The sequence below is a fragment of the Eretmochelys imbricata genome, chromosome 10 (genome assembly GCF_965152235.1).
Source record: "Eretmochelys imbricata isolate rEreImb1 chromosome 10, rEreImb1.hap1, whole genome shotgun sequence".
Classification (NCBI taxonomy): Eukaryota; Metazoa; Chordata; order Testudines; family Cheloniidae; genus Eretmochelys; species Eretmochelys imbricata.
In genome coordinates, this window is record NC_135581.1 from 37,722,666 (window position 1) to 37,748,213 (window position 25,548).

The window sequence follows — 25,548 nt, forward strand, 5'->3', positions numbered from 1 at the left end:
CTGACCCGCCCCCAAACCTGCCTCGCTACCCACCCGCCCCACTCGTCCCCCAAACATCCCCCCCAGCAACTCACCCGCCAGACCTGCTCCCAGGGTCAAGCTCCCTATCTGAGCCCTTTGGCTTTCCGACCTCCCTAAGAGGGCGGCAGCAGCTGACTACCCTCCTTTACTTCGCCCTTCCCATGACGGCAGCCGATCACGTGCTCAGGGTAACCCCGCCTTCCCGTCGCTTCCCAATCAGCTGAGTAGACTCACCTGACCGGACGTTGGGGAGCCGCTACTGCAGCAGGAGCGGGCAGAGCCGCAGGGGTAAGGTGGGGACCTTGCCCCCGCGCCGGGAGTAGCATGGCTGGGCTGCCCCCGCACCCTCGGCCCGGTCAGAACCCGCAGAACCGGGCCCGGGCTAAGCTGTCTTAAGGACCTCCATTCTCCCCCTCCAGCTTCCTACCCCTTCTGCCCTGCCCTGCCCTGACGGGCCTTAGGGAGCCGGGAGATAGACTTGAGCTCAGCTGAGCTGCACCAGCCACCCCGTTTTCTGCTAATTCTGCGTCCTCAATACTCTACCAGAGCGTTGGGGTGCCAGCGAGGGAGCATGGCCTGAGCTCCTTCCACAGTACCCTCTCTGTGCCTGCCCCCAGCTCTGTCTGCTGCTGCCTTCTCGCTGTGCTGGCTCCTTGCAGGGACACTGTCTCCCTCTCAGTACCTGGATATGGGGGGTGGATATTTTTTTCCCAGTAGGACAGCAATAGTGGGACTTGCACTGGACTGCATAACCCCTCTCATCTGCCTAGCGAGGTATCTCTGAAAAGAAGAGCTGCTGCAATGCCACTGAAACTACCTGGAGGACCCAAAAATATGGAGAGTGGGGAAGGAGAGAATAAAGGGGCAGGGACTATCTTTCATTCTGTGTTGTCAGTGCTAGCCCAAAGTGGCTCTGATGCCTTCGAGGGCCTCTCGACTGTACCATAATACAATATAATTTATTCAATTACTAAAGTAGGAGTCTGGTCTAACTGTCTGTCAAGGAGTAGGATACTCAGAGACTCTCTGCTTTCATTTCCACTGTGTTATACTTAACAGTTTCTTCCACAGGTACCAGCAGACTGTCAATGCAGTCCTCCTCCAAAGTCAGTATGGGATGCTGAGTGAGAGGAGCAGTATCACAAGCTGAAAAGGTTGAAGAGCTCAAATTGATCTTCCCAGGAACTAAGGTTAGTTGAAAAGAAATCAAATGACTTCTATTCATTGTCTCCACTCTCTGTGCTTGACTTTCCTGTGGTACCATGTTGTGTTTCAAAATCATGGCATTTGGGGCAGTTTGGTTACATTGTCAGCTTTTACGTCCTGTTCACAGAATCGTAAATTGGAGCATCTTACTTAATTATTTCTAGCATCCCTTAGGGGTAGTAACATGTTAGTAAAAGGTCTGTTGTGGTCTGGATTGTGTGATGTGTCCTGGATGGAAGCTGGAGGGACGGGAAGGAGGCCCTTGAAGAATTCCACCTGGATTTCAACAATTTCCACCCCACCATCAACCTCAGGCTGGACCAGTCCACTTTCTGGACACTACAGTGCAAATAAGTGATGGTCACATAAACACCAACCTATACCGGAAACCTACTGACAGCTATACTTATCTACATGCCTCCAGCTTCCATCCAGGACACATCACACGATCCATTGTCTACAGCCAAGCCCTAGTTTACAACTGAATTTGCTCCAATCTCTCAGACAGAGACAAAAGCCTACAAGATCTTTATCAAGCATTCTTAAAACTACAATACCCACCTGGGGAAGTGAGGAAACAGATTGACAGAGCGAGACGGGTACCCATAAATCACCTACTGCAGGACAGGCTCAACAAAGAAAATAACAGAACACCCCTGGCCATCACATACAGTCCCCAGCTATAACCTCTCCAGCACATCATTAACGATCTACAACCTATCCTGGAAAATGATTCTTCGCTCTCCCAGACCTTGGGAGGCAGGCCAGTTCTCACTTACAGACAGCCCCCCAACCTGAAGCAAATACCATCAACTACACCACAGAAACAGTAACCCAGGAACCAATCCCTGTAGCAAACCTCGTTGCCTACTCTGTCCCCATATCTACTCTAGGGACACCATCAGAGGACCCAACCACATCAGCCACACCATCAGAGGCTCATTCACCTGCACGTCTGCTAATATTGTATATGCCATCATGTGCCAGCAATGCCCCTCTGCCATGTTCATTGGCCAAACCGGACAGTCCCTAATAAATCTGTTTGTCTTTAAGATGCCACCGGACTCCTTGTCTCTCTAACTTGGTGTGACTATTGAAGGGTGTTTTAAGACTAGCCTGGATCAATTGTTTGTCAGCAGGACTTCAGGATTTTGGGGTGCTTCTAAACAGAGACTCATGTGAAACAAAATGTGTGTGTTGGTGACCTAAAGATTCCTCCTCTTATTGCCTCCCCGTCCCCGTATCCTCCTGTGCTGCTGGATAAGTGGAGCCGAGCTGCAGCTGTGAAGGTCCTGGTGGAGTTGCAAACACCTGAAACCTTTCAGTGGGGAAATGCTCTAAGTAAATAAGGAGCCCTGGAGCAACCAGACCCCCCACCTATCAGAGCATTTTGTGTGCAGTTTGACAGAGATCAGGTTATTTTCTGTCTTCCTCCAAATACTTCTCTCTCCAGCCTAAGGGCTCTGAGTAGCTGTCCCATCCACTGTTCCATATGGGTGAACCACTGCTTGGAGCCTCGTTCTTCTTAGCATATGTGCAATGTGCCTCAGGTGGCATGTGACCAGGATTCATCACTGAATTTGTTCCACTGGTTGGATCATTAGGTTCCCTGACCCGGGCCGGGTACTGATGGGGAACATGACATGAACGCTGATCCATGCCCCTCAGAGCCTCGTTGACTTCATAAGAGCTCCTTGCAGGTTTAAGGGTCTCCGTGGAGCAGCTTGGAGAATCATGGTCCTGGAAGTACAGTAAAACAAAAGAGCACAAAGAAATGATATTCACTAAATTAAGTTGTCTATCTTCTTGCTTTTCCCTCCCCCCTTTTTTTTCTACTTCCATCTCCAACACATTATCTCCATTTTTGCCCCACAATTATTTATTTGTGATATAGTAGCACACTCTGGTCCCAATCAAGGTTAGGATCCCATTGCACTGGGCACTGTCTGAACTCACTGATGATCCCTGCCCCATCTGGCTGACCTCTCTCTACTGTATTCTCATTCTGCTTTTTTCTTTGTAAAGCAGCACCTCCTTTCTCTCATTTTCCACCAACCTGCCCCAGGTCTCCTGAGTCTCAACCCTGTGTGCAAACCACCCTTCCTTTCTCATTCTTCTGTCTGTCCTTCTATGAGGGTTACTGGAAGTATCCCATCCTCTGCATCATTCCCCTTCCCTGTTTCAGGTGTTTTCTCCAAGCCCCGACAATGCCGTCTAATAAGTCTGTCTCGGATGCTCCAATCTTCCAGTTCACTAACTGCCGGATTTTGAGGAGTCACCAGCTGCAAAGGTGAGCAGATAGGGCTGTTTGCCCTGGGATGGCTGCCTGCATACCAAAATATGCTCCTCCGATGCCGTGGAATGCGAGGTATAGAAGATATTGGACCCCAGAGTGCTGCTCTTTGGAAAAACCAGGCCTGGGAGTTGAACCTATGCAGATCTCTTGCATGGCAGCAAAGAGCACTAACCACAGGGCTGCTGGTTCCTACAATACCCCAACTTCCCTCTGTTTTGTAAAGCTGCAGTTGTTCCCTGTAGCAGAAACCTAGAGGTCTCAACTATGTTTTAGGTTGCCACCTAGGTAACAATCAGAACAGGCATAGACTCTTGCTAGAATCATTTGATCCATGCTAACCTCTTCCTACATCCTCCCTCTGCAGGGAGAGAGGAAGGATGCCAGCCCTTCCAGTGAAACTGTATAGGCATTGTTCATGTTGGGGTGGCATGTGGGAAACTTCCTAGAGGTGACACATGCAGTTCCCTGGGGCGGGAGTGCCTGGTTTTGATTTGGTTCTTCCACCTGCTGACCATAACAGCACATGGTGGGTTAACCACCAGCCCCTGTGTTGGGGTGGTCTATGCGCTAATAGGTAAAGGGGGACTGAATAGTGTGGAAAGCAGTCCAGGCCTCTCCCCTGCTGCTGGGAGGAATTGTTCATCTTTTATTCTGTGTGGTTCTTCCGTCAGGGAGGATCTGTGGGTGCGAGAAGGGAAGATCCTTAACCCAGAGAAGCTGTTCTTTGATGAGAAGGGATCTGCTGATATTCAGCTGAATTGTAAGGACAGCATCATCGCCCCCGGATTCATTGATGTGCAGATTAATGGTAAGGCATTCCAACTGATCTAGAGCAGATCTGAGTGAGAACCAGGCTCCACGTGTGCCATTTAGAAACAGACCAATGAGTTCCAACACAAACGTATCCCCTCCTGCCCTTTGAACTCTGACTCACAGTGCACCTGTTTCCTGAAAACAGACTTTGTTGGGACGTCAGCTGCGTCAGCAGATAAGGTTTGCAGAGCTTCTAGTTTAGCAGTCTCTGGCTGGCTCTCTGTGTTAAGGCCTTGTCTACACTCTGCAGTTTTGTCGGCAAAAAGCAGATTTTGCCAACAAAACAATGGAGGTGTACACACTACAAAGCTACTTTTGGTGCAAAACTCTGCTGTTTTGCCAATAAAATAAAACCACCTCAATGAGAGGCATAAAGCTTTTTGCAGCAAAGTTAAAGTGGCAAACACTCAGTGTAGATGCTGCCATTCATTATGTCGACATAATTAGCCTCCTCCAGTACCCCACGATGCCCATTGTGACCGCTCTGCTCACTGTTTTGAACTCGGCTGCCCTACAGGCATGTGCCTCTCCACTTTCAAAGCTCTGAAGCTTTGACATTCCTCAGCCTGGAGAGCTCACAGAGCTGCTGTGGGAGAATACGGAGGGAATCCCAGAACCACAGGCAGGCAGAGCAGGCTGCTGCTATGGGGTGGAAGAGGGAGAGAGACTGCTGTGCAGAGCCGGGGGCTGATGGGAAGCGGGGATGGTGTCCCCTCTTCCAGGAATGATTGCTCAGCCTGCTGTCTGAACTTAAGAGAGAGCGTGCGGACACACTCTTCCCCAACACACATTCTTTCTGTCTCTCCTTCCCTGTCCTCTCACCAAACTCTCCCTGTCTCTCACGCTCTCCTTCCTCCCCCACGCACACACTTCAGTTGAAAAGTGGCTGACGATCTAGTAGGATGCCCATGGAACATAGGATTGAGAAACCTGCATCATGTGATGCTGTACTTGTCCCATGAGGCATTGCAAACCTTTCCCAAAGCACCCCGTGGCCAGTTGCACAGTGGGATAGCTACCATCAGTGCTCTCTGTGTCAATGCAAGAGCTGCTAGTGTGGATGTGCTCCTCCAACACAAGGAGCATAGTCTGGGCAGGCAGTAGCAGTCTGTTTAAAGCAGCATAACTTTTGTTGACAGTCCATGTGTACACTACAGAGTTTTAAGTTAGGAGGTATAAAAGCCGGGTGGGTCGCCATTGGGAGAATTGTGGAAATGGGCTGGGTTTTGAGGAGGGATCTGAAGGACGATGTGTAGTGTGGCATAAAGGATCAGAGAGGAAGGATGGTCCAGTGGTTAGGGCACTAGCCAAGGACCTGGGAGACATGAGTTAAGTCCCTGCTCCACCACAGATTTCTTGCATTATCTTGGGCCTCTCTGTGCCTCAGTACAATGGGATCAGAGTCTTAACCTGCTTCCCAGGTGTGTGTAAGGATAAATGAATAATAGCTCATGAGGTGCTCATATACTGTGGGAATAGAGGTCAGGTAAGTACCTAAGAAAGATTAGGGGGCAGTGTGGGGGAATGAAATAGATGGGTCAGGTCCCTTCTGGTGGGTTTGCCTGCTTGCCATTGGGGATTAGTGACCAGGACAGATAGTGCAATCGGGTACTCCACATCTCCTTTTATATTGGCTTAGAATCATAGAATATCAGGGTTGGAAGGGACCTCAGGAGGTCATCTAGTCCAACCCCATGCTCAAAGCAGGACCAATCCACAACTAAATCATCCCAGCCAGGGCTTTGTCAAGCCTGATCTTAAAAACCTCAAAGGAAGGAGATTCCACCACCTCCCTAGGTAACGCATTCCAGTGCTTCATCACCCTCCTAGTGAAAATGTTTTTCCTAGTATCCAACCTAAACCTCCCCCACTGAAACTTGAGACCATTACTCCTCGTTCTGTCATCTGCTGCCACTGAGAACAGTCTAGATCCATCCTCTTTGGAACCCCCTATCAGGTAGTTGAAAGCAGCTATTAAATCCCCCCTCATTCTTCTCTTCTGCAGTCTAAACAATCCCAGTTCCCTCAGCCTCTCCTCATAAGTTATGTGTTCCAGTCCCCTAATCATTTTTGTTGCCCTCCGCTGGACGCTTTCCAATTTTTTCACATCCTTCTTGCAGTGTGGGGCCCAAACCAGGATACAGTACTCCAGATGAGGCCTCATCAATGTCAAATAGAGGGGAATGATCATGTCCCTCGATCTGCTGGTAATGCCCCTGCTTATACAGCCCAAAATGTAAAATGTTGGCCTTCTTGGCAACAATGGCACACTGTTGACTCATATCCAGCTTCTCGTTCACTGTAACCCCTAGCTCCTTTTCTGCAGAACTGCTGCCTAGCCATTTGGTCCCTAGTCTGTAACGGTGCATGGGATTCTTCCATCCTAAGTTCAGGACTCTGCATTTGTCCTTGTTGAACCTCAACAGATTTCTTTTGGCCCAATCCTCTAATTTGTCTAGGTCCGTCTGTATCCTATCCCTACCCTCCAGCGTATCTACCTCTCCTCCTAGTTTAGCGTCATCTGCAATCTTGCTGAGGGTGCAATCCACATTATCCTCCAGATCATTAAGGAAGATATTGAACAAAACCGGACCCAGGACCGACCCTTGGAGCACTCTACTTGATACCGGCTGCCAGCTAGACATGGAGCCATTGATCACTACCCATTGAGCCTGACAATTTAGCCAGCTTCCTGTCGACCTTATAGTCCATTCATCCAGCCCATACTTCTTTAACTTGCTGGCAAGAATACTGTGGGAGACCGTGTCAAAAGCTTTGCTAAAGTCAAGGAAAACGTGACCACTGCTTTCCCCTCATCTGCAGAGCCACTTATCTCATCATAGAAGGCAATCAGTTTGGTCAGGCATGACTTGCCCTTGGTGAATCCATGCTGACTGTTCCTGATCACTTTCCTCTCCTTTAAGTGCTTCAGAATTGATTTCTTGAGGACCTGCTCCAAGATTTTTCCAGGGACTGAGGTGAGACTGACTGGCCTGTAGCTCCCCGGATCCTCCTCCTTCCCTTTTTTAAAGATGGGCACTACATTAGCCTTTTTCCAGTCGTCCGGGACCTCCCATGATCGCCATGAGTTTTCAAAGATAATGGCCAATGGCTCTGCAATCACATCCGCCAACTCCTTCAGCACTCTCGGATGCAGCACATCCGGCCCCATGGACTTGTGCTTGTCCAGCTTTTCTAAATAATCTGTGGAACCCAAAATCCTCCCGCACCCTGCTGGCTTGTAGCACACCCTTTATTCTCAAAGCTAATCTTCAATTGCATGTTATATTAGGCACCATTTACAGTCCTGCCTCCAGAGCTGGCCTCCCTGGTTTCTAGAGCCAATTGCCATGTCACCACTTGGCATTCCCGAGTGCACAGCTGTCCTTGTTTCCTTTATGGTGCAGGGGGCTTTGGGGTGGATTTCTCCTTGGCCACGGATGACGTCCAATCAGGGATCTCTCTGGTGAGTCAGAAGATTCTCTCCCATGGCGTGACCTCTTTCTGCCCAACCCTGGTGACCTCCCCGCCATCCGTCTATCACAAGGTAAGGGGAGCCCCACAGGGCACCAAAATACTCAGGGCAATGGGGCTGGCACCACTGGATCAGGTGGCTAAGCCTTGGGGGCTTCACCACAGAAGTGGAATGTGTGGGCTCTGTGATGTCAGCTGCCTGTTGGGAAGGGGAGGGAGTGTGAGGAGCTGGGTTCTAAACCCAGATGGCTTGTCTGCACATTTAGGCAGCTGACGCTGCAATATTCCCAGTGTCCCATGAGACAAGTTATACAGGGCTTGGGACGTGCTTTTTCTCAGAGCACAGTGTATTATTGCAAGTCATCCACAGTGATCTGTTTTGGGTGCTTTTGAGAACCGGGGCTGGGGTACATGGGCCCACAAGAAGGTGGGTTCTGAAGTAGTGTCCCCCTCCAGCAGAGATTAACCCTTTCTGCTTAAGTCCAGTCCTTCACTCTGCCCCACCGCTACGAGAACTGACCAGGCCATACCCAGCAGAAAAGCACATTTAACCCTGGGGCTAGTTTTTACGATTCCAGCTGGGGTAGTTACCTCTCTCTCACTGCCCTGGGGCTGAGTGGGTGAAATAGTTCCCTTTGGCACTCAGGCATTATGCTAGGGGCCCTAATGCAGGCAGGGTACTGTGTCTGTGAGGCTTCTAACACATCCCCATCCTTCTAGGTTCTTCCTCAGATCAGCGTAAGAAATGGAGGGCCTCATGGGGCTGGTATCCTGGGTAAGTGAACAGCAAGGTCCTGTCCTCTTGGCCTCACTCCTCTATGGAGGGAGGAGAAGCAGCTGCTGTGGAAAGCATTCACTGTGGCTGGGAGTGTTGTGCCACAGGGAAGTGGGGGTGGGGTTGAGATTTTTACCCTGTGCAAGGCCAGGTGCAGCCTAGCCAGGACTCCCAGAGATCTCTGTACGCTGGCTGCCATGTTCCTCCCTCAGTTCCACCCCATGGTACTTGCTACTGCACTCCTCTCCGCTGGGCTCTGCATCCAACATGTCGGCCTTGCTGGAATTAGGCAGTGTGTGGCAGTGGGTCACTGTGAGAGGGCAGACTGCCCATGATGGCAGCGATGCCATCTCTCTTGCCATGTTGACGAGAGCAGCCCAAGGGCCTTCATCATTCTGAGGAGTGGGGAGATCTCGGCCTGACAACTGGGGGTGAGGCACCTTGGGGAAGGCTGCACCTCAGGGACCTTGCTTTGCTACTTAAAATTGAGCTGCTGGCATTTGGGGCAAGCTCGTTGAGGAGAGTGGGAAACAGGCAGCAGGAAGGGGCTGTGGGGAGGTGTGGGCTGGGGCAGTAAAGATTATAGGTGCCAGCACTGGTGAGGTCAAGCAAAGCCAGACAAGAGTGGATGGCGAGGGGAAGGAGTCTGGGGTAGGGGATAGAGCAGGATAACAGTTACAGGGAGATGCGAAGGAGCCTTGACTTTCTCTTACACTGCAGCTGCCTGTCTTTTCATTCTCGGAGCCAGCTTGCAGAGGGAGGAGGATTGGTAAATTCTGAGGTGGGGCTGGCTGGGAGAGGGGATTGGCTGGGCTGAGGTGGGGGTGTCCTCATCCCCAGGGAAAGAAAGGGAAACAGTTGTGGATATTTTTTCCCTCCCTGGTGGGCAGGTGCCCATCTGGAGGGGCCTTTCATAAGCAAGGAGAAGAAGGGGGCGCACCCAGAGCACTACCTCAGCACCTTCGATTCGGGAGCTTTCCAGGACCTGCTTGCCACCTACAGGTACCTGGACTGTGTCCGGATCGTCACCCTGGCCCCTGAGATGAAGAGGAGCAGTGAGGTGATCCAGGAACTTACCAGACGGGGCATCTGTGTCTCGCTGGGTAAGGGTGTCTGCTGGCTAGGGCCTGGAAGGCTATGTGGGTGGGTCTGGGCAGTCCCTTAGAGGCCCAATCTGTTTGCTCACATTGCTTGCCCTGGGCCTGATCCTCTGCTTTGTCACACTGGTCTCATGCCAGTGCAGGTGCATTGAGGTTAATGGAGTTACCCTAGCAAATCAGGCCCATTGTCTGTAGTGCAAAATGCAAGCTGTGTGTTCAAGCCAACATGGCTATGAGAACCCTAACATCTGCATTTCCTGATGTACTATTTGAATAGTAACCGTAATCGTGCATTAGTGCAAGTTATCTGCATTGGATTTCCCTCTGTCTTTTTTCCAACCTCAAAGGAAAACCTTTCTGCTTCCACTCCTCATGTCCACAACTGTGCAGAGTCAATGTCCTTCAAAGCTCTGGAGCCCTGCAGTGAAACAGAAGTACAAAAACTCATCTGTGTAACATGGCTCTAAACTGGGTGGGCACATCTGACGGTGTGCGTGTCTTAATGTTTCAAAGTGCTTGTAAATAAGGGCCAAATTCCACTTTGATAAGAGTGAGCAACTCTGACTCCAGCAAAATGGAGGAGTGGGGTGGGTGGGTCATCTGTATTTGAGGGAAGAATATGATCCTGACCTTTTCTTGTCTTAAACTTAGCTAAGACCTCAGTGAGGGCCAACCACATGCAAAGGTTCAACTTCTAAAGTTAACCTGTTTGAATTCTCCTTGCACAAAAAGTCTTAAGTGTCCAGTTGTAGCCACCTTAAATACCTGCCCTCTGAAAACTAGGGCCTTTACTGTGTTTCAAGTTACACACCCAAAAATGGAGGCATCACTAATCTCTGGAAAATTTAGCACAGTCCTTTTTTTTTTTTTTTTAAAGTGGAAGCCGTGTGTGCGGAGAATCCTTCCCCTCCCCCCACCGCCACCCCCATACACACACACTGATAACTTAGCACTGGCTGGATTTTGCTCATGGTCTCCTCACAAGCTCTCCTTTGGGGCTGAGATCAAGGATAGAAAAGCTTAACCCCACCAACTCCCATTGTTCCTCTTTGGGCTGAAATTGATGAACCATGCAAAAGAAGGGTTTATGCAGCAAAGTCAGGAAAAGTGTGGGATCCTTACTGAATGGGGGAGGCAACCTAGTGACAGATGATGTGCAAAAAGCTGAAGTACTCAATGCTTTTTTTTTTTTTGCCTCGGTCTTCACAGACAAGGTCTGCTTCCAGACTGCTGCACTGGGCAGCACAGTATGGGGAGGAAGTGAGCAGCCCTCAGTGGTGAAAGAACAGATTAAGGACTATTTAGAAAAGCTGAACATGCAGAAGTCCATGGGTCCAGATCTAATGCATCCAAGGGTGCTAAGGGAGTTGGGGGATGTGATTGCAGAGCCATTGGCCATTATCTTTGAAAATTTGTGGCGATCGGGGGAGGTTCCGGACAATTGGAAAAAGGTAAATATAGTGCCCACATTTAAAAAACTGAAAAAAGAGAACCCCGGGAACTACAGATGGGTCAGCCTCACTTCAGTCCCTGGCAAAATCACGGAGCAGCTCCTCAAGGAATCCATTTTGAAGCACTTGGAGGAGAGGAAGGTGATCAGGAACAGTCAGCATGGATTTGCCAAGGGCAAGTCATGTCTGACCAACCTGATTGCCTTCTATGATGAGATAACTGGCTCTGCAGATACGGGGAAAGCAGTGGATGTGATGTATCTTGACTTTAGCAAAGCTTTTGATACTGTCTTCCACAGTATTCTTGCCAGCAAGTTAAAGAAGTATGGATTGGATGAATGGACTATAAGGTGGATAGAAAGCTGGCTAGATTGTCTGGGTAGTGATTAACAGCTCAATGTCTAGTTGGCAGCTGGTATCAAGCAGAGTGCCCCAGGGATCAGTCCTGTGGCTGGTTTTGTTCAACATCTTTATCAATTATCTGGATGATGGGGTTAATTGCAAGTTTGCAGATGACAATAAGCTGGGGGGGACAGGTAGACACGCTGGAGGGTAGGGATAGGGTCCAGAGTGACCTAAACAAATTGGAGGATTGGGCCTTCTGATGAGGTTCAACAAGGACAAGTGCAGAGTCCTGCACTTAGGAAGGAAGAATCCCATACACCGCTGGGGATCTGGGACCTGGGGATCACAGTGGACGAGAAGCTGGATATGAGTCAGCAGTGTGCCCTCATTGCCAAGATGGCCAACAGCATATTGGGCTGTATTAGCAGGAGCATTGCCAGCAGATTGAGAGAAGTGATTATTCCCCTCTATTTGGCACTGATGAGGCCACACCTGGAGTATTGCATCCAGTTTTGGTCCCCCCCACTACAGAAAGGATGTGCACAAACTGGAGAGAGTCCAGTGGAGGGCAGCGAAAATGATTGGGGGCTGGGGCACGTGACTTATGAGGAGAGACTGACGGAACTGGGGTTATTTAGTCTGCAGAAGAGAAGAGTGAGGGGGGATTTGATAGCAGTGTTCAACTATCTGAAGGGGGGTTCGAAAGAGGATGGAGCTAGGCTGTTCTCAGTGGTGGCAGATGACAGAACAAGAAGCAATGGTCTCAAGTTCCAGTGGGGGAGGTCTAGGTTGAATATTAGGAAACACTATTTCACTAGGAGGGTGGTGAAGCACTGGAATGGGTTACCTAGGGAGGTGGTAGAATCTCCATCCTTAGAGGTTTTTGAGGCCCACCTTGACAAAGTCTTGGCTGGGATGATTTAGTTGGGGTTGGTCCTGCTTTGAGCAGGGGATTGGACTTTTAGATGACCTCCTGAAGTCACTTCCAACCCTGATATTCTATGAAATCATAGAATATTGCCCTCCGCTGGACTCTTTCCAGTTTTTCCACATCCTGCTTGTGTGTGGGGCCCAAAACTGGACACAGTACTCCAGATGAGGCCTCACCAATGTCGAATAGAGGGGAACGATCATGTCCCTCGATCTGCTGGCAGTGTCCCTACATATACATCCCAAAATGCCATTGGCTTTCTTGGCAACAAGGGCACACTGTTGACTCATATCCAGCTTCTCATCCACTGTAACTCCTAGGTCCTTTTCTGCCAAACTGCTGGCTAGCCACTCGGTTCCTAGTCTGTAGCGGTGCGTGGGATTCTTCCATCCTAAGTGCAGGACTCTGCACTTGTCATTGTTGAAGCTCATCAGATTTCTTTCGGCCCGATCCTCTAATTTGTCTAGGGACCTCTGTATCCTATCCCTACCCTCCAGCGTATCTACCTCTCCTCCCAGTTTAGTGTCATCTGCAAACTTGCTGAGGGTGCAATCCACACCATCCTCCAGATCATTTATGAAGATATTGAACAAAACCAGCCCGAGGACTGACCCTTGGGGCACTCCACTTGATACCGGCTGCCAACTACACATGGAGCCATTGGTCACTACCCATTGAGCCCGACAATCTAGCCAACTTTCTATCCACCTTATAGTCCATTCATCCAGCCCATACTTCTTTAACTTGCTGGCAAGAATACTGTGGGAGACCGTGTCAAAAGCTTTGTTCCTTGACTTTAGCAATGTGTCCACCGCTTTCCCCTCATCCACAGAGCCAGTAAATCTGTATATAATCAGCCATAGCAAACGCTGCCCTACAAGCCGTATAAAAGAAAAATCCAGAAGGGCAAATTTCTGCCTCCAGCAGGATTCAAGGCCCCTGGAAAGGACTACGGTTCTCATCTTCATTGGGAAAAACAAGCTCATTCCATCACTGTAACAAAGCCCCGCAGTCTCATCTTATCAGCACCCTTGCAACCTGAAGAAGAGCTCCTTGTAAGTTCGAAAGCTTGTCTCTCTCACCAACAGAAGTTGGTCCAGTAAAAGATATTACCTCACCCATCTTGTCTTTCTGCTGAAGTCCTTGGAAGCCAAGCACTCTACGTGCCTGGTACGCTGCAGTAGGGATCCAAATTAATCTCAAGCACTGGAACTGGAACTTCCATGGTCCAGCTGGGTTCTGAATGAGGCTGTCAGAACTGGAGTGTAGCATGATTGGATAATAGATGGATTTCCAGCAAACTTCTAGTGATTTGTGGACTGAGCACACTTGCCTCTCGGTGTTATTGGAGTAAATGGAGAGAGTAAAGGGGGAAATAGCAAGAGAAGTCACCTGGTGCTCTTTATTCACAGGACATTCTGTAGCTAATCTGTCTCAGGCAGAGGAAGCTGTCCGGCATGGTGCTACTTTTATCACCCATCTGTTCAATGCCATGTTACCTGTAAGTAACCGAGGGGACCCGTGGCTCACTCTGGCTTGTCTTCTCCTCCATGAACATTTATTCTCTACCACGCATCTGGGTGGGTTGTCGGCAGGGGGATGTGACTCTGAGTCTAAACGCACAAGCCCCTATTGCCTGAGCTGAAGACCCAGCTCTGTTAGCTAAGGCTGTAGCAGGCTCATCAAACTTTTTACATGGGCCAGCCACCACTAGTGGGGGATAAAGTGCCACCCTGAGTGGATTATATCACCATGCATGGCTATTCATTGTCACTACGTCCAGCTGCTGCCCTCATAGAATACCAGGGTTGGAAGGAACCTCAGGAGGTCATCTGGTCCAACCCCCTGCTCAAAGCTGGACCAATCCCCAATTTTTGCCCCAGATCCCTAAATGGCCCCCTCAAGGATTGAACTCACAACCCTGGGTTTAGCAGGCCAGTGCTCAAACCACTGAACTATCCCGCCACCCCATGGCAGCACCCCCTAGCCGGGCCACCAGGGTGACCAGACAGCAAGTGTGAAAAATCAGAACAGAAGTTAGGGGGGCAGTAGGTGCCTATATAAGACAAAGCCATAAATTTCAGGACTGTCCCTATAAAATTGGGACATTTGGTCACCCTACTTGGCACTGGCAGCCTGTGGGTTTCTTCATGGCAGTCATCACACCTGTTTTCTCATCCCTTTGCACAGTTCCACCATCGCGACCCTGGGATCGTGGGGCTGCTGACGAGTGACCAGATTCCTGCCAGGCGGAGGGTGTTCTATGGCATGATATCAGATGGGATCCACACCAACCCTGCGGCTCTGAGAATTGCTCATCGAGCGCACCCCAAAGGTGAATCACTGGGGATCCCCTTGGTCTGGACAGCACAAGGCCTCTGAACCCAAGTGCTGTGCCCATGTGGATTGCTTTTCTCCCAGCTGACATGCAGCATCCTCTTCAAATGGTACCAGATGGGATTACTTCCACTTAAGAATGGTGTGTGTCAGGGACCTGGCTGGCTCTGGATAGTGGGAGCTTTCACCTCTAGGTTACTGGTTTCATACCAGTATGGCCTGTGCATGGTGCTGGTGGTTCCTCCTCGTTCCTGCTAAAAGAAGCTGAAAAACTATGATTAGTTGCTATTGTTTCCATGTGAGCAGTTGCTGTAGCTGCCCAAAGGCTGTTCTGTGGTCAGGAGTGTTGGGAGGAGCAGGCTCCCGGAGTCTCTCTGAGGTATGGCCCATGCTGTTGGGGCTCCCTCCAACTCTCAAAGAATAGGTGTCTGCATAGCACACCATCATAGAGAGTGGGGTTAACTGCCCCCTTGTTGACCATCTCAGGAGAGATGCCCAGAGAACGTCCCAAGTTCTTGCCCTGGGAATGCGGCCTCCCAGCTTGGGGGAGGCCGATTGGTAGCCCAATGGGAGGTGAAGAGTGACCCATGCTCTACCTGTTCTGTGGATAACCAGGGGACTTCAGGCACCAGGGCACCCCTGCACCCTTCTCCAGTGCTGCGGGAAGGGAATCCTGTGTGTTGATGGCCCCTTACGAGTAGAGTCCAGTGTCACTCCCCACCCCCTACTGCACTTACACGTTCTTTGTAGCTCCGAATTACCCAGCTCACAGCCAGGTCCTTCAGCCCAAACCTCTGTGTGACCTGCCCAAAACTTTATGCTGTCTTGTGAAACAGTCTGTCGTCTCCCTGCTTCTCAATTTTCTTTCCCTCCCCACTTTCCTAAGCTACAGTCAGCCCTGCACCCAGAAGCTACCGTGCTCTCGGGAGAGTCCTCCTTGCTGGGTCACAGACATTCTGACTGGTGCCATTACCACTCCCAGCAGAATGAAATGCCTGGGACTTGTGCCAAAGAACTGGAGAGAAACCTCCTGCAAAGCTTGGCTGCAGGCTAGAGCTAATGTAGCCCCTTCTTGTCTCCCTTAGGCCTGGTGCTGGTGACAGACGCCATTGCTGGAATGGGGCTGGCCCCGGGAAGGCACACCCTGGGCCAGCAGGTGGTTGAGGTGGACGGGCTGAACACATACATTGCAGGTGAGTACTCCATACGCAGCCCTGTCATCTTCAGCCCCCACCTAGGGCCACGTGTGTTTAAGGCAGATCCCTGGGCCTTCCAGATGGCTCCACTGGCTGCAGAGCAGGTGTGAGCCCTGCATGTGCTGAGCTAGCAAAGGCTGACAGTGCTATGAGGGAGCTCGCTGTTGCCTGGCCCAGAAGGGAGTGCCCTTTGGCTATCTCTCACTCGCTGTTGGCTGATTGAAATCCTGACCCCCTAGTGATGAGGTACCTTGCGAAGGGAAAGGCTGGGGAGGAAATATGAGCAAATGGTGCCACAATGGTGCCAGAGGGCACTGGTATGAGGCACATGCTCTGCCATTATGGGAGGTCTCCTTGCACTATATGGGACAATAGCAGCTACTTCATCCCCATTAAAGCCAAACCCTCCCCTAGGGTTGTGGTGCCCATGAAAGTGAGGTGCCAGGAGCACAGGGCAGAGTCAGGCATGGGGTGAGCAGGAGCTGGCCATGCACCTCTAACAACCTGTGATTTCCAGTCCAGAACCTCCTTCCCACCATACTCCTCAGTCCTGCCCTGTCGCACCCCCTGCAACCCCAGCCTATTGCCAAAATCTGCTATGGCTTCTCTGGAGCTGAGGCTGAGAGCCCTCAGATTCATTCCACTTGTGGAATAGGATTGTAACCCCACGAGGACCGCTGCTGTTAGATGGCAGGTGGATCTGCTCAGTTTCCTGTCTTTTCTCCTGCTCAGGGACAAAGACACTGAGTGGCAGTGTAGCAACCATGGACTCCTGTGTTCGGCACTTCCTGGAAGCCACAGGTGAGCCCAACTCACTTACTGCTCTGCTTGCAGGCTCTGGGATGGAGTACGGGACCCCCTGCTGTTATCACCTCTCCTAGGGCCAAAGGTCTCTACACATATCCAGAGAGCATAGGAGGGAGATCCTCTCCCCAGACAAGGCTGGCTGTGGCATTCTTTCCAAGCCCTCAAGTCAGCAGAGCCACACTGGGTGCCAGCCAGGGAGAGATTAGGCTTTACTCTTACTGCAATGAGGATGAGCGAGCTCCTCTGTAGTCACAGGTACAAAGGAACCAAAGGTGAATAATCTTGTCCACAACTTCTGATTCCTCCCTTCCTCCCTCCAGCCACACTGCAACTGCTTATCCCTCTCCTGCAACCCCTCTGGGCCTTTCCCTGCAAGCACCATCCAAAAGTAACTATTAAAAAGTTGTGTCTGAGTTGCTCTTCCTCATACACGTTTGTGTCCTCAGTGGTTCAGCAAAGTGTCCATCTCTCTCTATGATTGTTCACTCCTCCACCCTCCTTTTCAGGGAGCAAAGGGGGTTACCAGGCTGAGTTGTGGCCTGTTGTATTAACTTCAAGGGTCAGAAGAGATAAAGTGTTCCACTGTCCAACATAAAATGAGTGATGCAAAGAGGCCCAGGGTCTGTCAACCAGGGTCTTGGTGTACTAGATTTCTTGGCAAACATACAAAAGCACTCATTCTAAAGCTGAAAGTTTATTTATCAGGAACAAGAAAGAAAAACAAGCATTTATATTAAAACTGAGTGATTACACAAAACAAGCTTAATCAAACCCTTTAAAGTCGCTCTCCTTTTGGAGAAAAATTAGTCTCATTTTCAGAACAACCTTTCTTTAAGTAAAAGGAAAGGGTTAAATTTACATTCAGTCCTGATCTGGAAAGTGTATTCATTTCTCCTGTGTCTGACAGACAGACCCACATGAGGCGGAGGTCAGATAGGACAGAAAAGGTGGGGAACATAAGGCTGTGGCAGGTTTGGTCACAGAGACTCCTTTGGGACTGTCACCTGATATGCTGAGACTACCTCTGAGACCATTTTCTCTGCCAGTGTGAGCCTCTGGAACCTGGCCTTGTTGAGCCAGACACACCAGTCTGCTCCAACACAGACCCAGGGTCTGAACCTCACGCCCCAAATCTGCAGACTTAACTGAAAATGGCTTAAAAAGTGTTCCTGACTCTAGTACCCAGACACCCAGCTCCCAATGGATCCAAACCCCAAATAAATCTGTTATACTCTGTATAAAGCTTATACAGGGTAAACTCCTAAATTGTCCGCCCTCTATAACACAGAGAGAGAGGTGCACAGCTGTTTACTCCCCCAGGTATTAATTACTTACTCTGGGTTAATAAAAGTGATTTTATTAAGTATAAGTGGTGCCACTAAACTGGGAGGAGAGGTAGATACGCTGGAGGGTAGGGATAGGATACAGAGGGACCTAGACGAATTAGAGGATTGGGCCAAAAGAAATCTGATGAGGTTCAACAAGGACAAGTGCAGAGTCCTGCACTTAGGATGGAAGAATCCAATGCACTGCTACAGACTAGGGACCGAAGGGCTAGGCAGCAGTTCTGCAGAAAAGGACCAGGGGGTTATAGTGGATGAGAAGCTGGATATGAGTCAACAGTGTGCCCTTGTTGCCAAGAAGGCCAATGTCATTTTGGAATGAGTAGGGGCATTGCTAGCAGATCGAGGGATGTGATCATTCCCCTCTATTTGACACTGGTGAGGCCTCATCTGGAGTACTGTGTCCATTTTTGGGCCCCACACTATAAGAAGGATGTGGAAAAATTGGAAAGAGTCCAGTGGAGGGCAACAAAAATGATTAGGGGACTGGAACACATGACCTATGAGGAGAGGCTGAAGGAACTGGGGATGTTTAGTCTACGGAAGAGAAAAATGAGGGGGGATTTGATAGCTGCTTTCAACTACCTGGAAGGGGGTTCCAAAGAGGCTGGATCTAGACTGTACTCAGTGCTAGCAGATGACAGAACAAGGAGTAATGGTCTCAAGTTGCAGTGGGGGAGATTTAGGTTGGATATTAGGAAAAACTTTTTCACTAGGAGGGTGGTGAAACACTGGAATGCGTTGCCTAGGGAGGTGGTGGAATCTCCTTCCTTAGAAGTTTTTAAGGTCAGGCTTGACAAAGCCCTGCCTGGGATGATTTAATTGGAGATCAGTCTTGCTTTGAGCAGGGGGTTGGACTAGATGACCTCCTGAGGTCCCTTCAAACCCTGATATTCTATGATAAGTCATAGACAGAACAAAGTAAGTTACAAGCAAAATAAAACAAAACACGCAAATCTAAGCCTAATTCATCAAGAAACTGATTAGATAAAATCTCACCCTCAGAGATGTTCCAATAAGCTTCAGACTTGACTCCTTCTTAGTCTGGCCTAATCCTTTTCCCCGTACAGTCCTTGTTCCAGCTCAGGTGGTAGCTGGGGGATTTCTCATGACTGCAGCCCCCTTTGTTCTGTTTCACCCCCTTTTATAGCTTTGGCCCAAGGCGGGAATCCTTTGTCTCTCTGGGTTCCTACCCCTCCTTCTAAATGGAAGAGCACCAGGTTTAAGATGGATTTCAGTATCAGGTGACATGGTAAGACCTCATTCTTCATTACCCATAGGCTGGCCCCCCATGTCCACAAGTAGGCTTGCAGGTAAATAAACCATCTACAGCCCATTGTCCTAGGCAATGGGTGCCATCAAGATTCTAAACCACCATTAATGTCCCACACTTTGCATAATTACAATAGGACCTCAGAGTTAACATCGTTTCTATTTTTAGATACAAAAATGATACATAAATACAAATAGGATGAACAGACTCAGTAGATAAGCTTTGTAATATCTTACAAGAGACCTTTTACATAAAGCATATTCCAGTTGCATTATATTCACACTCATAACCATATTTCTGTAAAATCATATGGTGTGCAACATCAAAGACTTTTGTTGACATCTTTGGAATACTGGCTGGTTGGTCAGTCTTAAATGGATGCTTTGGCTGGCAGGTCGACCACGGCCCCAGTTGCTTAGATCCTGGTTCACTTTCCCATCAGGGATGTCCTCTGGTTGGGTCTTTTCTCCTTAGATGGGGCAAGGCTCTGGTCAGCTCATCTCACTGTGCTGATGCAGTGCAGCTGATTTCAGGATGATAGAAAGCCAAGAGAATAAGAAATAGGGCAGGAAGGGGGACATTGGGGGGGAACAACATGAAAGGAAGGGAGACAAAACAGGATCTTGTGCATCTGTGCGATGCTGGCAATGAGGTATCCCCACTGGTGGGCTAAGGACTGGGTGTCATAATGCTGTGATGATTTTCAGAACTCAGGTGAAAATAAAATTCCTTAACTGAGAGCAAGGCCAGCTGGCATTCTGCCTGGAAGAAAGTCTCTCAGTCTGGTCTGCTCCTTCCATCTTGGGGTGAGGGAAGATGAGATGAGACAAGGTTGGGGGGGAATGGGAGAAGAGATGGTTTTTTTCAAAGTCTTTTGTTTGAGGAAGTCCCAAAAGGGGAAATGCTGGTGGCACAGTTCATCCCCCACATTATTTTCTCTACCCCCTAGACCCAATATCCCTCACACCAATTTTGGTCCATTAACTTCTGGTTCCACATTTTCTGTTTTTACCAAGGATGATTTCAACACAGTCCTTGAGTCATACCATCAGGTCTCTGTTTAGACTAACCTAGCTTCTTTGTCTGGTACTCTTGCACTTGTTTATAATTCATTTATTGGCAACTCAACCTACTGTTCATGGTTAATTTCCAAGTAGGCAAAAATTGTTGGTTAGCATTTTGTCTTATGAGCTTTCACATGCTTTGTACATTTGAGCTTACAACGGGGGTAAATGTTATGGGCCTAGTAGTCACAGCAGACCCAGCATGTGTTGGATTTCAGTGTGTGGCTGGATAGCAGCCAGCAGCCCCCTGCTGTTCCGTTTCCCACAGAGATGGCTGTCAGTATCTTGGCAGGACCCTGATTCAGCTGGCACCTTGCTCCAGCAGCCCTACCTTGTCTGAAGGGCTGCCCGCTGTGGTAAGCAGTGGGGGGATCCTGAAAGAGGATGCTTGTTAACTGCCATAACAAGGCACTGTTCTTCCCCGAAGGATGCACTGTGGAGACAGCCCTGGAGGCAGCATCCCTCCACCCTGCCCAGCTCCTGGGAATTGAGCACCAAAAGGGGACGCTGAACTATGACAACGATGCAGGTATCAGCATGATGGCAGGTTGATGTGCCACTTCATCATTCTCCACCGTGTCTTCTGGTGGCTGAGGCCAGGGCTGGAGTAGCTGTGAGCTCCCCAGCCCACCATCACCATTTCCCAGGGGGGTGGCTCCTAGAAGGAGCTGAGGCTGAGACACCTATGAGCTCCCTCACCATTGGGACTGCTACACCATTCCCTACAGTGCTTCTTACTGATACAGGTTGGGGCTGGGATCGGCTGTCTGAGGCTCAGTAACATGATGCCCTCTCAAGCTTGGCCTTGGCACTTGGATTGGGAAATGGCTCCTTTGATTTCTATTGTCTCTATTTGAATCAATTCCTCTCATTCTGTCTCATCCCTGTGGTACCTGTAAACCAGGGGAGGTCGCTCTCCCTGTACAGACCCAAGATGTAACTGCCACCCCCAGAATGGTGGAGATGCCAGCCTGGGTAGGGGCAGTTCTACCACTGTTGGGGTACGTGCCTTACTGTAAATCCTCTGCAGTCTCTGTGGATATTGGAATGTCTCCTCCATGAGCAGGAAATGTAACCCCTACAGTCCTTTCCCATGGCAACCCCAACAGATTAAGCACCACTCCTGCTGCCTCTGATTCCCGCTTCTTCTGTCTGCTGCAGATTTCCTGCTGCTGGACAACAGCCTACACGTGCGAGCCACGTACATCGCAGGTGAACGGGTCTGGAGTCAAGACATCTTCACTATATGAAACCAGAGACTCACCTGGGACTGGCAGCACTCCTGCAACCCTGGTGCCAACTACCAGCTCCCCCAAGTGCCATGTTCAGTGGTCACTGGCAGCCGCATTGTCCTCTCCCTCTCAAAGAATGCTTTAAGACCTTGGTGTTTCTTCCTCCTGGGTCACCCTTGAAAGTACCAAAGAGCTGCATGTCCCAGGGCAGCCCTTGCTTTCAGTTGACAGCCCTGCCTGCAATGAGTTCATCAGCTCTCTGCTAGACAAGAGTGGGTGGAGCTCTGCTGCTGGGATCACTCTATGATGGAGCTACCTGAAGGACAAGGTGCCTGTCTGTCTCCTTGTCCTCTCCAGAGCACTGCATTTGAGCCCTGCTGTAGAGGAAAGGGTAGCTGCTCCATGCGCGTTCTGTGTCTATATGTGACCACATAGGTCTGTGTGCATATCACTGCAGACACACAACGCTAACTTCACCTCCCAGGGTAGGCCTCTCGCTGTGCCCTTTGTCTCTCACCATTGGGCCTCTTAGTACCAGCATGTCGACTTCCTAATGTTAATCTGCCCATTTTCTAAAGAAATCCCAGTGGCCTTGAAGCAGCTCTGGTGACAGCCTGCAATCTGTTTGGGAGCCTGTGGAGGGGCGACTTCTTCACCTGGCACTGTCAGCCAAGGGCCGTGATTTCATGTGGCACCCTTGATTTCCTGTACCCCGAAGCACAGTACTCACTGCCTTGCTCAGGCTGTGGGCAGCCCTAGTGCCTTGTGTTGCTTCCTGGGGTGAGACCCACACCGCCAACTTTCCTCCTGGGCTGAATCCTCAGGGGTGTGTACAAACCCAAGAAAAGCAGGAGCTGCTGGCTCCTCATGCTATCTTGCTGCTTTGGCGGCGAGTTTGTCTGCTGGGTGCATGGACTTCATTCTGCAACAGAAAGCAATGTTGGTCTTGAACTATATACACATGCAAAGTGGGTCTTACAGGCTCTAGTATATATTCCCATCTGTATTAAACTAATATGGCTGGAGAGCTTCCTGAGGACTCCACACAGCTTGCTGGTCTGTTAGTTTCTTTGGGCATGGCTGCACTGGAAACTTCAAAGCGCTCCCACGGGAACACTCCCACGGCAGCGCTTTGAAGTGCGAGTATGGTCATGCATGAGCGCTGGGAGAGAGTTTGCCCAGCACTCCTGGTAATCCACCTCCACGAGGGGATTAGCTCAGAATGCTGGGAGCACGTCTACACTAGCGCTTTAAAGCGCTCAGACTTGCTGCGCTCAGGGGTGTGATTTTTCACGCCCCTGAGCCAGCAAGTTAGAGTGCTATAAAATGTAAGTAGACAAGCCCTACGTGTCAGTGATGAGGCGAGATGCTTTTGCTGTAGGGAATGTATCCAAAATGGCAGTGATGTAACTGGACGCCATTCCATCTTGAGGTGCGGGGTTCTCTCAGGGTTTATATCCTCACTAGAAGCTCTGCATGGGATTAGATGGTTGCTTATCTGCTCATTCTCATAATTACCTTCACTTGATGTGTCAGTTAGCTTTCTGCCTCTCTATAGGAGAGAGAGAGAGTTTCCATTCTAAACCTGATCTTGATTATGAACTTACCACCAAGAAAAACATATCTGAAACACCCCCTCATAGGTAGAGGAGACAGTGTCTGTCGGATTGACCTAAATCATCTCAATGATGGGACTTAAAAACCTGTGGGGCATCTTAGCAAGTTTCAAGTTCATAAAGAAACCTTAAATCTGGTGGGTTTTAGTTAGATTTGTTCTTCCTTGCCATACCTTTTTATAAGTTCACTGGAAAAAACATCTGAATGAGGCCTCATTGTAGATGTAACCCCTGCTGGCATCACTGGTCTCCTCAGAGAATTTCTAACATCTGCTGCCTAGATCAGCGGATACTCTGCCCTCCCAGGCTGCAACATTTGAAGGAGATGTCAAGTGTGCGAGCATGTGCAGCACTTTGGGGTTCCACCCCTCACCACTGGCACTTCTGACTGCTATGGGGCCTCTGTATAAAATTGGAGGAAATGTCAGGACAAAGAAGTTTGATAGACCCTAATTTTGAGAATGTTTTTAATTGAATAAACGTTATAGATTCAAGTGCTCAAACTGCAGTATAAATATAGTCTGACTTTAAGAATGAGGGGGATCAGTTATCCAATGCAGAGAATTAACGATACTATATGCACGTATGATTGAAACTCCCCCATACCCACCCTTTTATGTACATACATAGTGTGTTGTAGACTGAAATGGCATGTTAACAGGCTAGTGTTCAGACTGTCAGTTGCTGTGTGGTGGTCACTGTGACAGTTCCTCTCCCCCCGCCCCCCCGGTGCAACCTGGAACTGGGGTACTGCTGAGCACTTTATTTTACCAATCTGGGTTCCCTCTCAGAATGCCATTGTAATAAGCTGCAAAGCCCTTCAAGTTTGCCCTCACACAAACATCCACAGGCGGGGGCCACACCCAGCTGTGTTCATGAATGTTCTGGCCAGCCACTACATGAACTAACAATAGTAGTTTTGGCTCCAGCCAAAATACCCCCAGGCCAGGACCCTGGCATCCTGCGCTGGTCCAAAAAAGCCTGACTAGTAAAGATTACAATTATCCAGTCTGCCCTTCCCTCAGTGGAAAGGAATATGTACAAACCTTTGTTAACTGAGCTGAGATTTTCCTCCAAACACTTCACTCACACCACACTGTTTTTAGGTAAAATATAAAATAGATTTATTATAAGTGATAGCAAACAGATCAAAGAAGGTTGTATTTTGTTTAAGTAATCATATACACTACACAGGTTTCAGAGTAACAGCCGTGTTAGTCTGTATTCGCAAAAAGAAAAGGAGTACTTGTGGCACCTTAGAGACTAACCAATTTATTTGTGCATGAGCTTTCGTGAGCTACAGCTCACTTCATCGGATGCATACTGTGGAAACTGCAGAAGACATTATATACACAGAGACCATGAAACAATACCTCCTCCCACCCCACTCTCCTGCTGGTAATAGCTTATCTAAAGTGATCATCAAGTTGGGCCATTTCCAGCACAAATCCAGGTTCTCACCCTCCGCCCCCCCCCACACACAAACTCCCTCTCCTGCTGGTAATAGCCCATCCAAAGTGACCACTCTCTTTAAAAGGTGTATGATAATCAAAGTGGGCCATTTCCAGCACAAATACAGGTTTTCTCACCCCCTCCCCACCCCCCCCCCCCACACAAACTCACTCTCCTGCTGGCAATAGCTCATCCAAACTGACCACTACACACTACACAGGATTTGAATCAAACAATATCTCACCCTGTTAGATAGAATCATAGAAGATTAGGGTTGGAAGAGACCTCAGGAGGTCATCTAGTCCAACCCTCTGCTCAAAGCAGGACCAACACCAACTAAAATCATCCCAGCCAGGGCTTTGTCAAAACCTCTAAGGATGGAGGTTCCACCTTACAGTACAAGCAGTTTATAGACGTTTTATGTGCAGGCAGGAATCCCCTCTTCCAGCCTGGGACCAGCACTTCCCCCTAGTTCAATCTTTGTTTCAAAGGTGTTTCCAGGTGTTCTTTTTCAAGTTTAGACTTGAAATTAGACAAAGGTTCCTACCATCAGAGGAGTGAAGTTTTGGAATAGCCTTCCAAGGGAAGCAGTGGGGGCAAAAGACCTATCTGGCTTTAAGATTAGACTCGATAAGTTTATGGAAGAGATGATATGATGGAATAACATGATTTTGGCAAATATGCCCAGTGGCTTGTGATGGGATGTTAGATGGGGTGGGATCTGAGTTACTACAGAGAATTCTTTTCTGGATGTCTGGCTGGTGAATCTTGCCCATATGCTCAGGATTTAGCTGATCACCATATTTGGGGTCAGGA

General features: G+C 49.3%; 1 protein-coding gene across 3 annotated transcripts; it reads left to right on the forward strand.

Moving 5' to 3' along the window:
• The first annotated feature begins 214 nt into the window (after positions 1–214).
• AMDHD2 (amidohydrolase domain containing 2) lies at positions 215–23,781 on the forward strand. 3 transcript variants are annotated; one of them, XM_077828341.1, is made up of 13 exons: positions 215–309; positions 1,093–1,211; positions 3,413–3,517; positions 4,195–4,331; positions 7,744–7,883; positions 8,531–8,585; positions 9,476–9,688; positions 13,825–13,913; positions 14,603–14,747; positions 15,835–15,942; positions 16,678–16,746; positions 20,860–20,961; positions 21,594–23,781. In XM_077828341.1, exons 3-13 carry the CDS (start codon positions 3,435–3,437, stop codon positions 21,680–21,682), a joined length of 1,230 nt encoding a protein of 409 aa, XP_077684467.1. In that variant the 5' UTR covers positions 215–309; positions 1,093–1,211; positions 3,413–3,434; the 3' UTR covers positions 21,683–23,781. The 3 variants fall into 3 exon arrangements, with proteins under 3 accessions (XP_077684467.1, XP_077684468.1, XP_077684469.1); XM_077828342.1 differs by lacking the exon at positions 215–309 and adding an exon at positions 359–376; XM_077828343.1 differs by lacking the exon at positions 215–309 and adding an exon at positions 748–795.
• The last annotated feature ends 1,767 nt before the right edge of the window (positions 23,782–25,548 follow it).

What these genes read in the sequence shown, in the direction of transcription:
- AMDHD2 (XM_077828341.1), top strand. Translation starts at nt 3,435, where the DNA reads ATGCCGTCTAATAAGTCTGTCTCGGATGCTCCAATCTTCCAGTTCACT. An exon ending in GGGCATCTGTGTCTCGCTGG is followed by an intron (nt 9,689 to 13,824) that starts GTAAGGGTGTCT and finishes CTTTATTCACAG; the next exon opens with GACATTCTGTAGCTAATCTG. An exon ending in TGTTCAATGCCATGTTACCT is followed by an intron (nt 13,914 to 14,602) that starts GTAAGTAACCGA and finishes CCCTTTGCACAG; the next exon opens with TTCCACCATCGCGACCCTGG.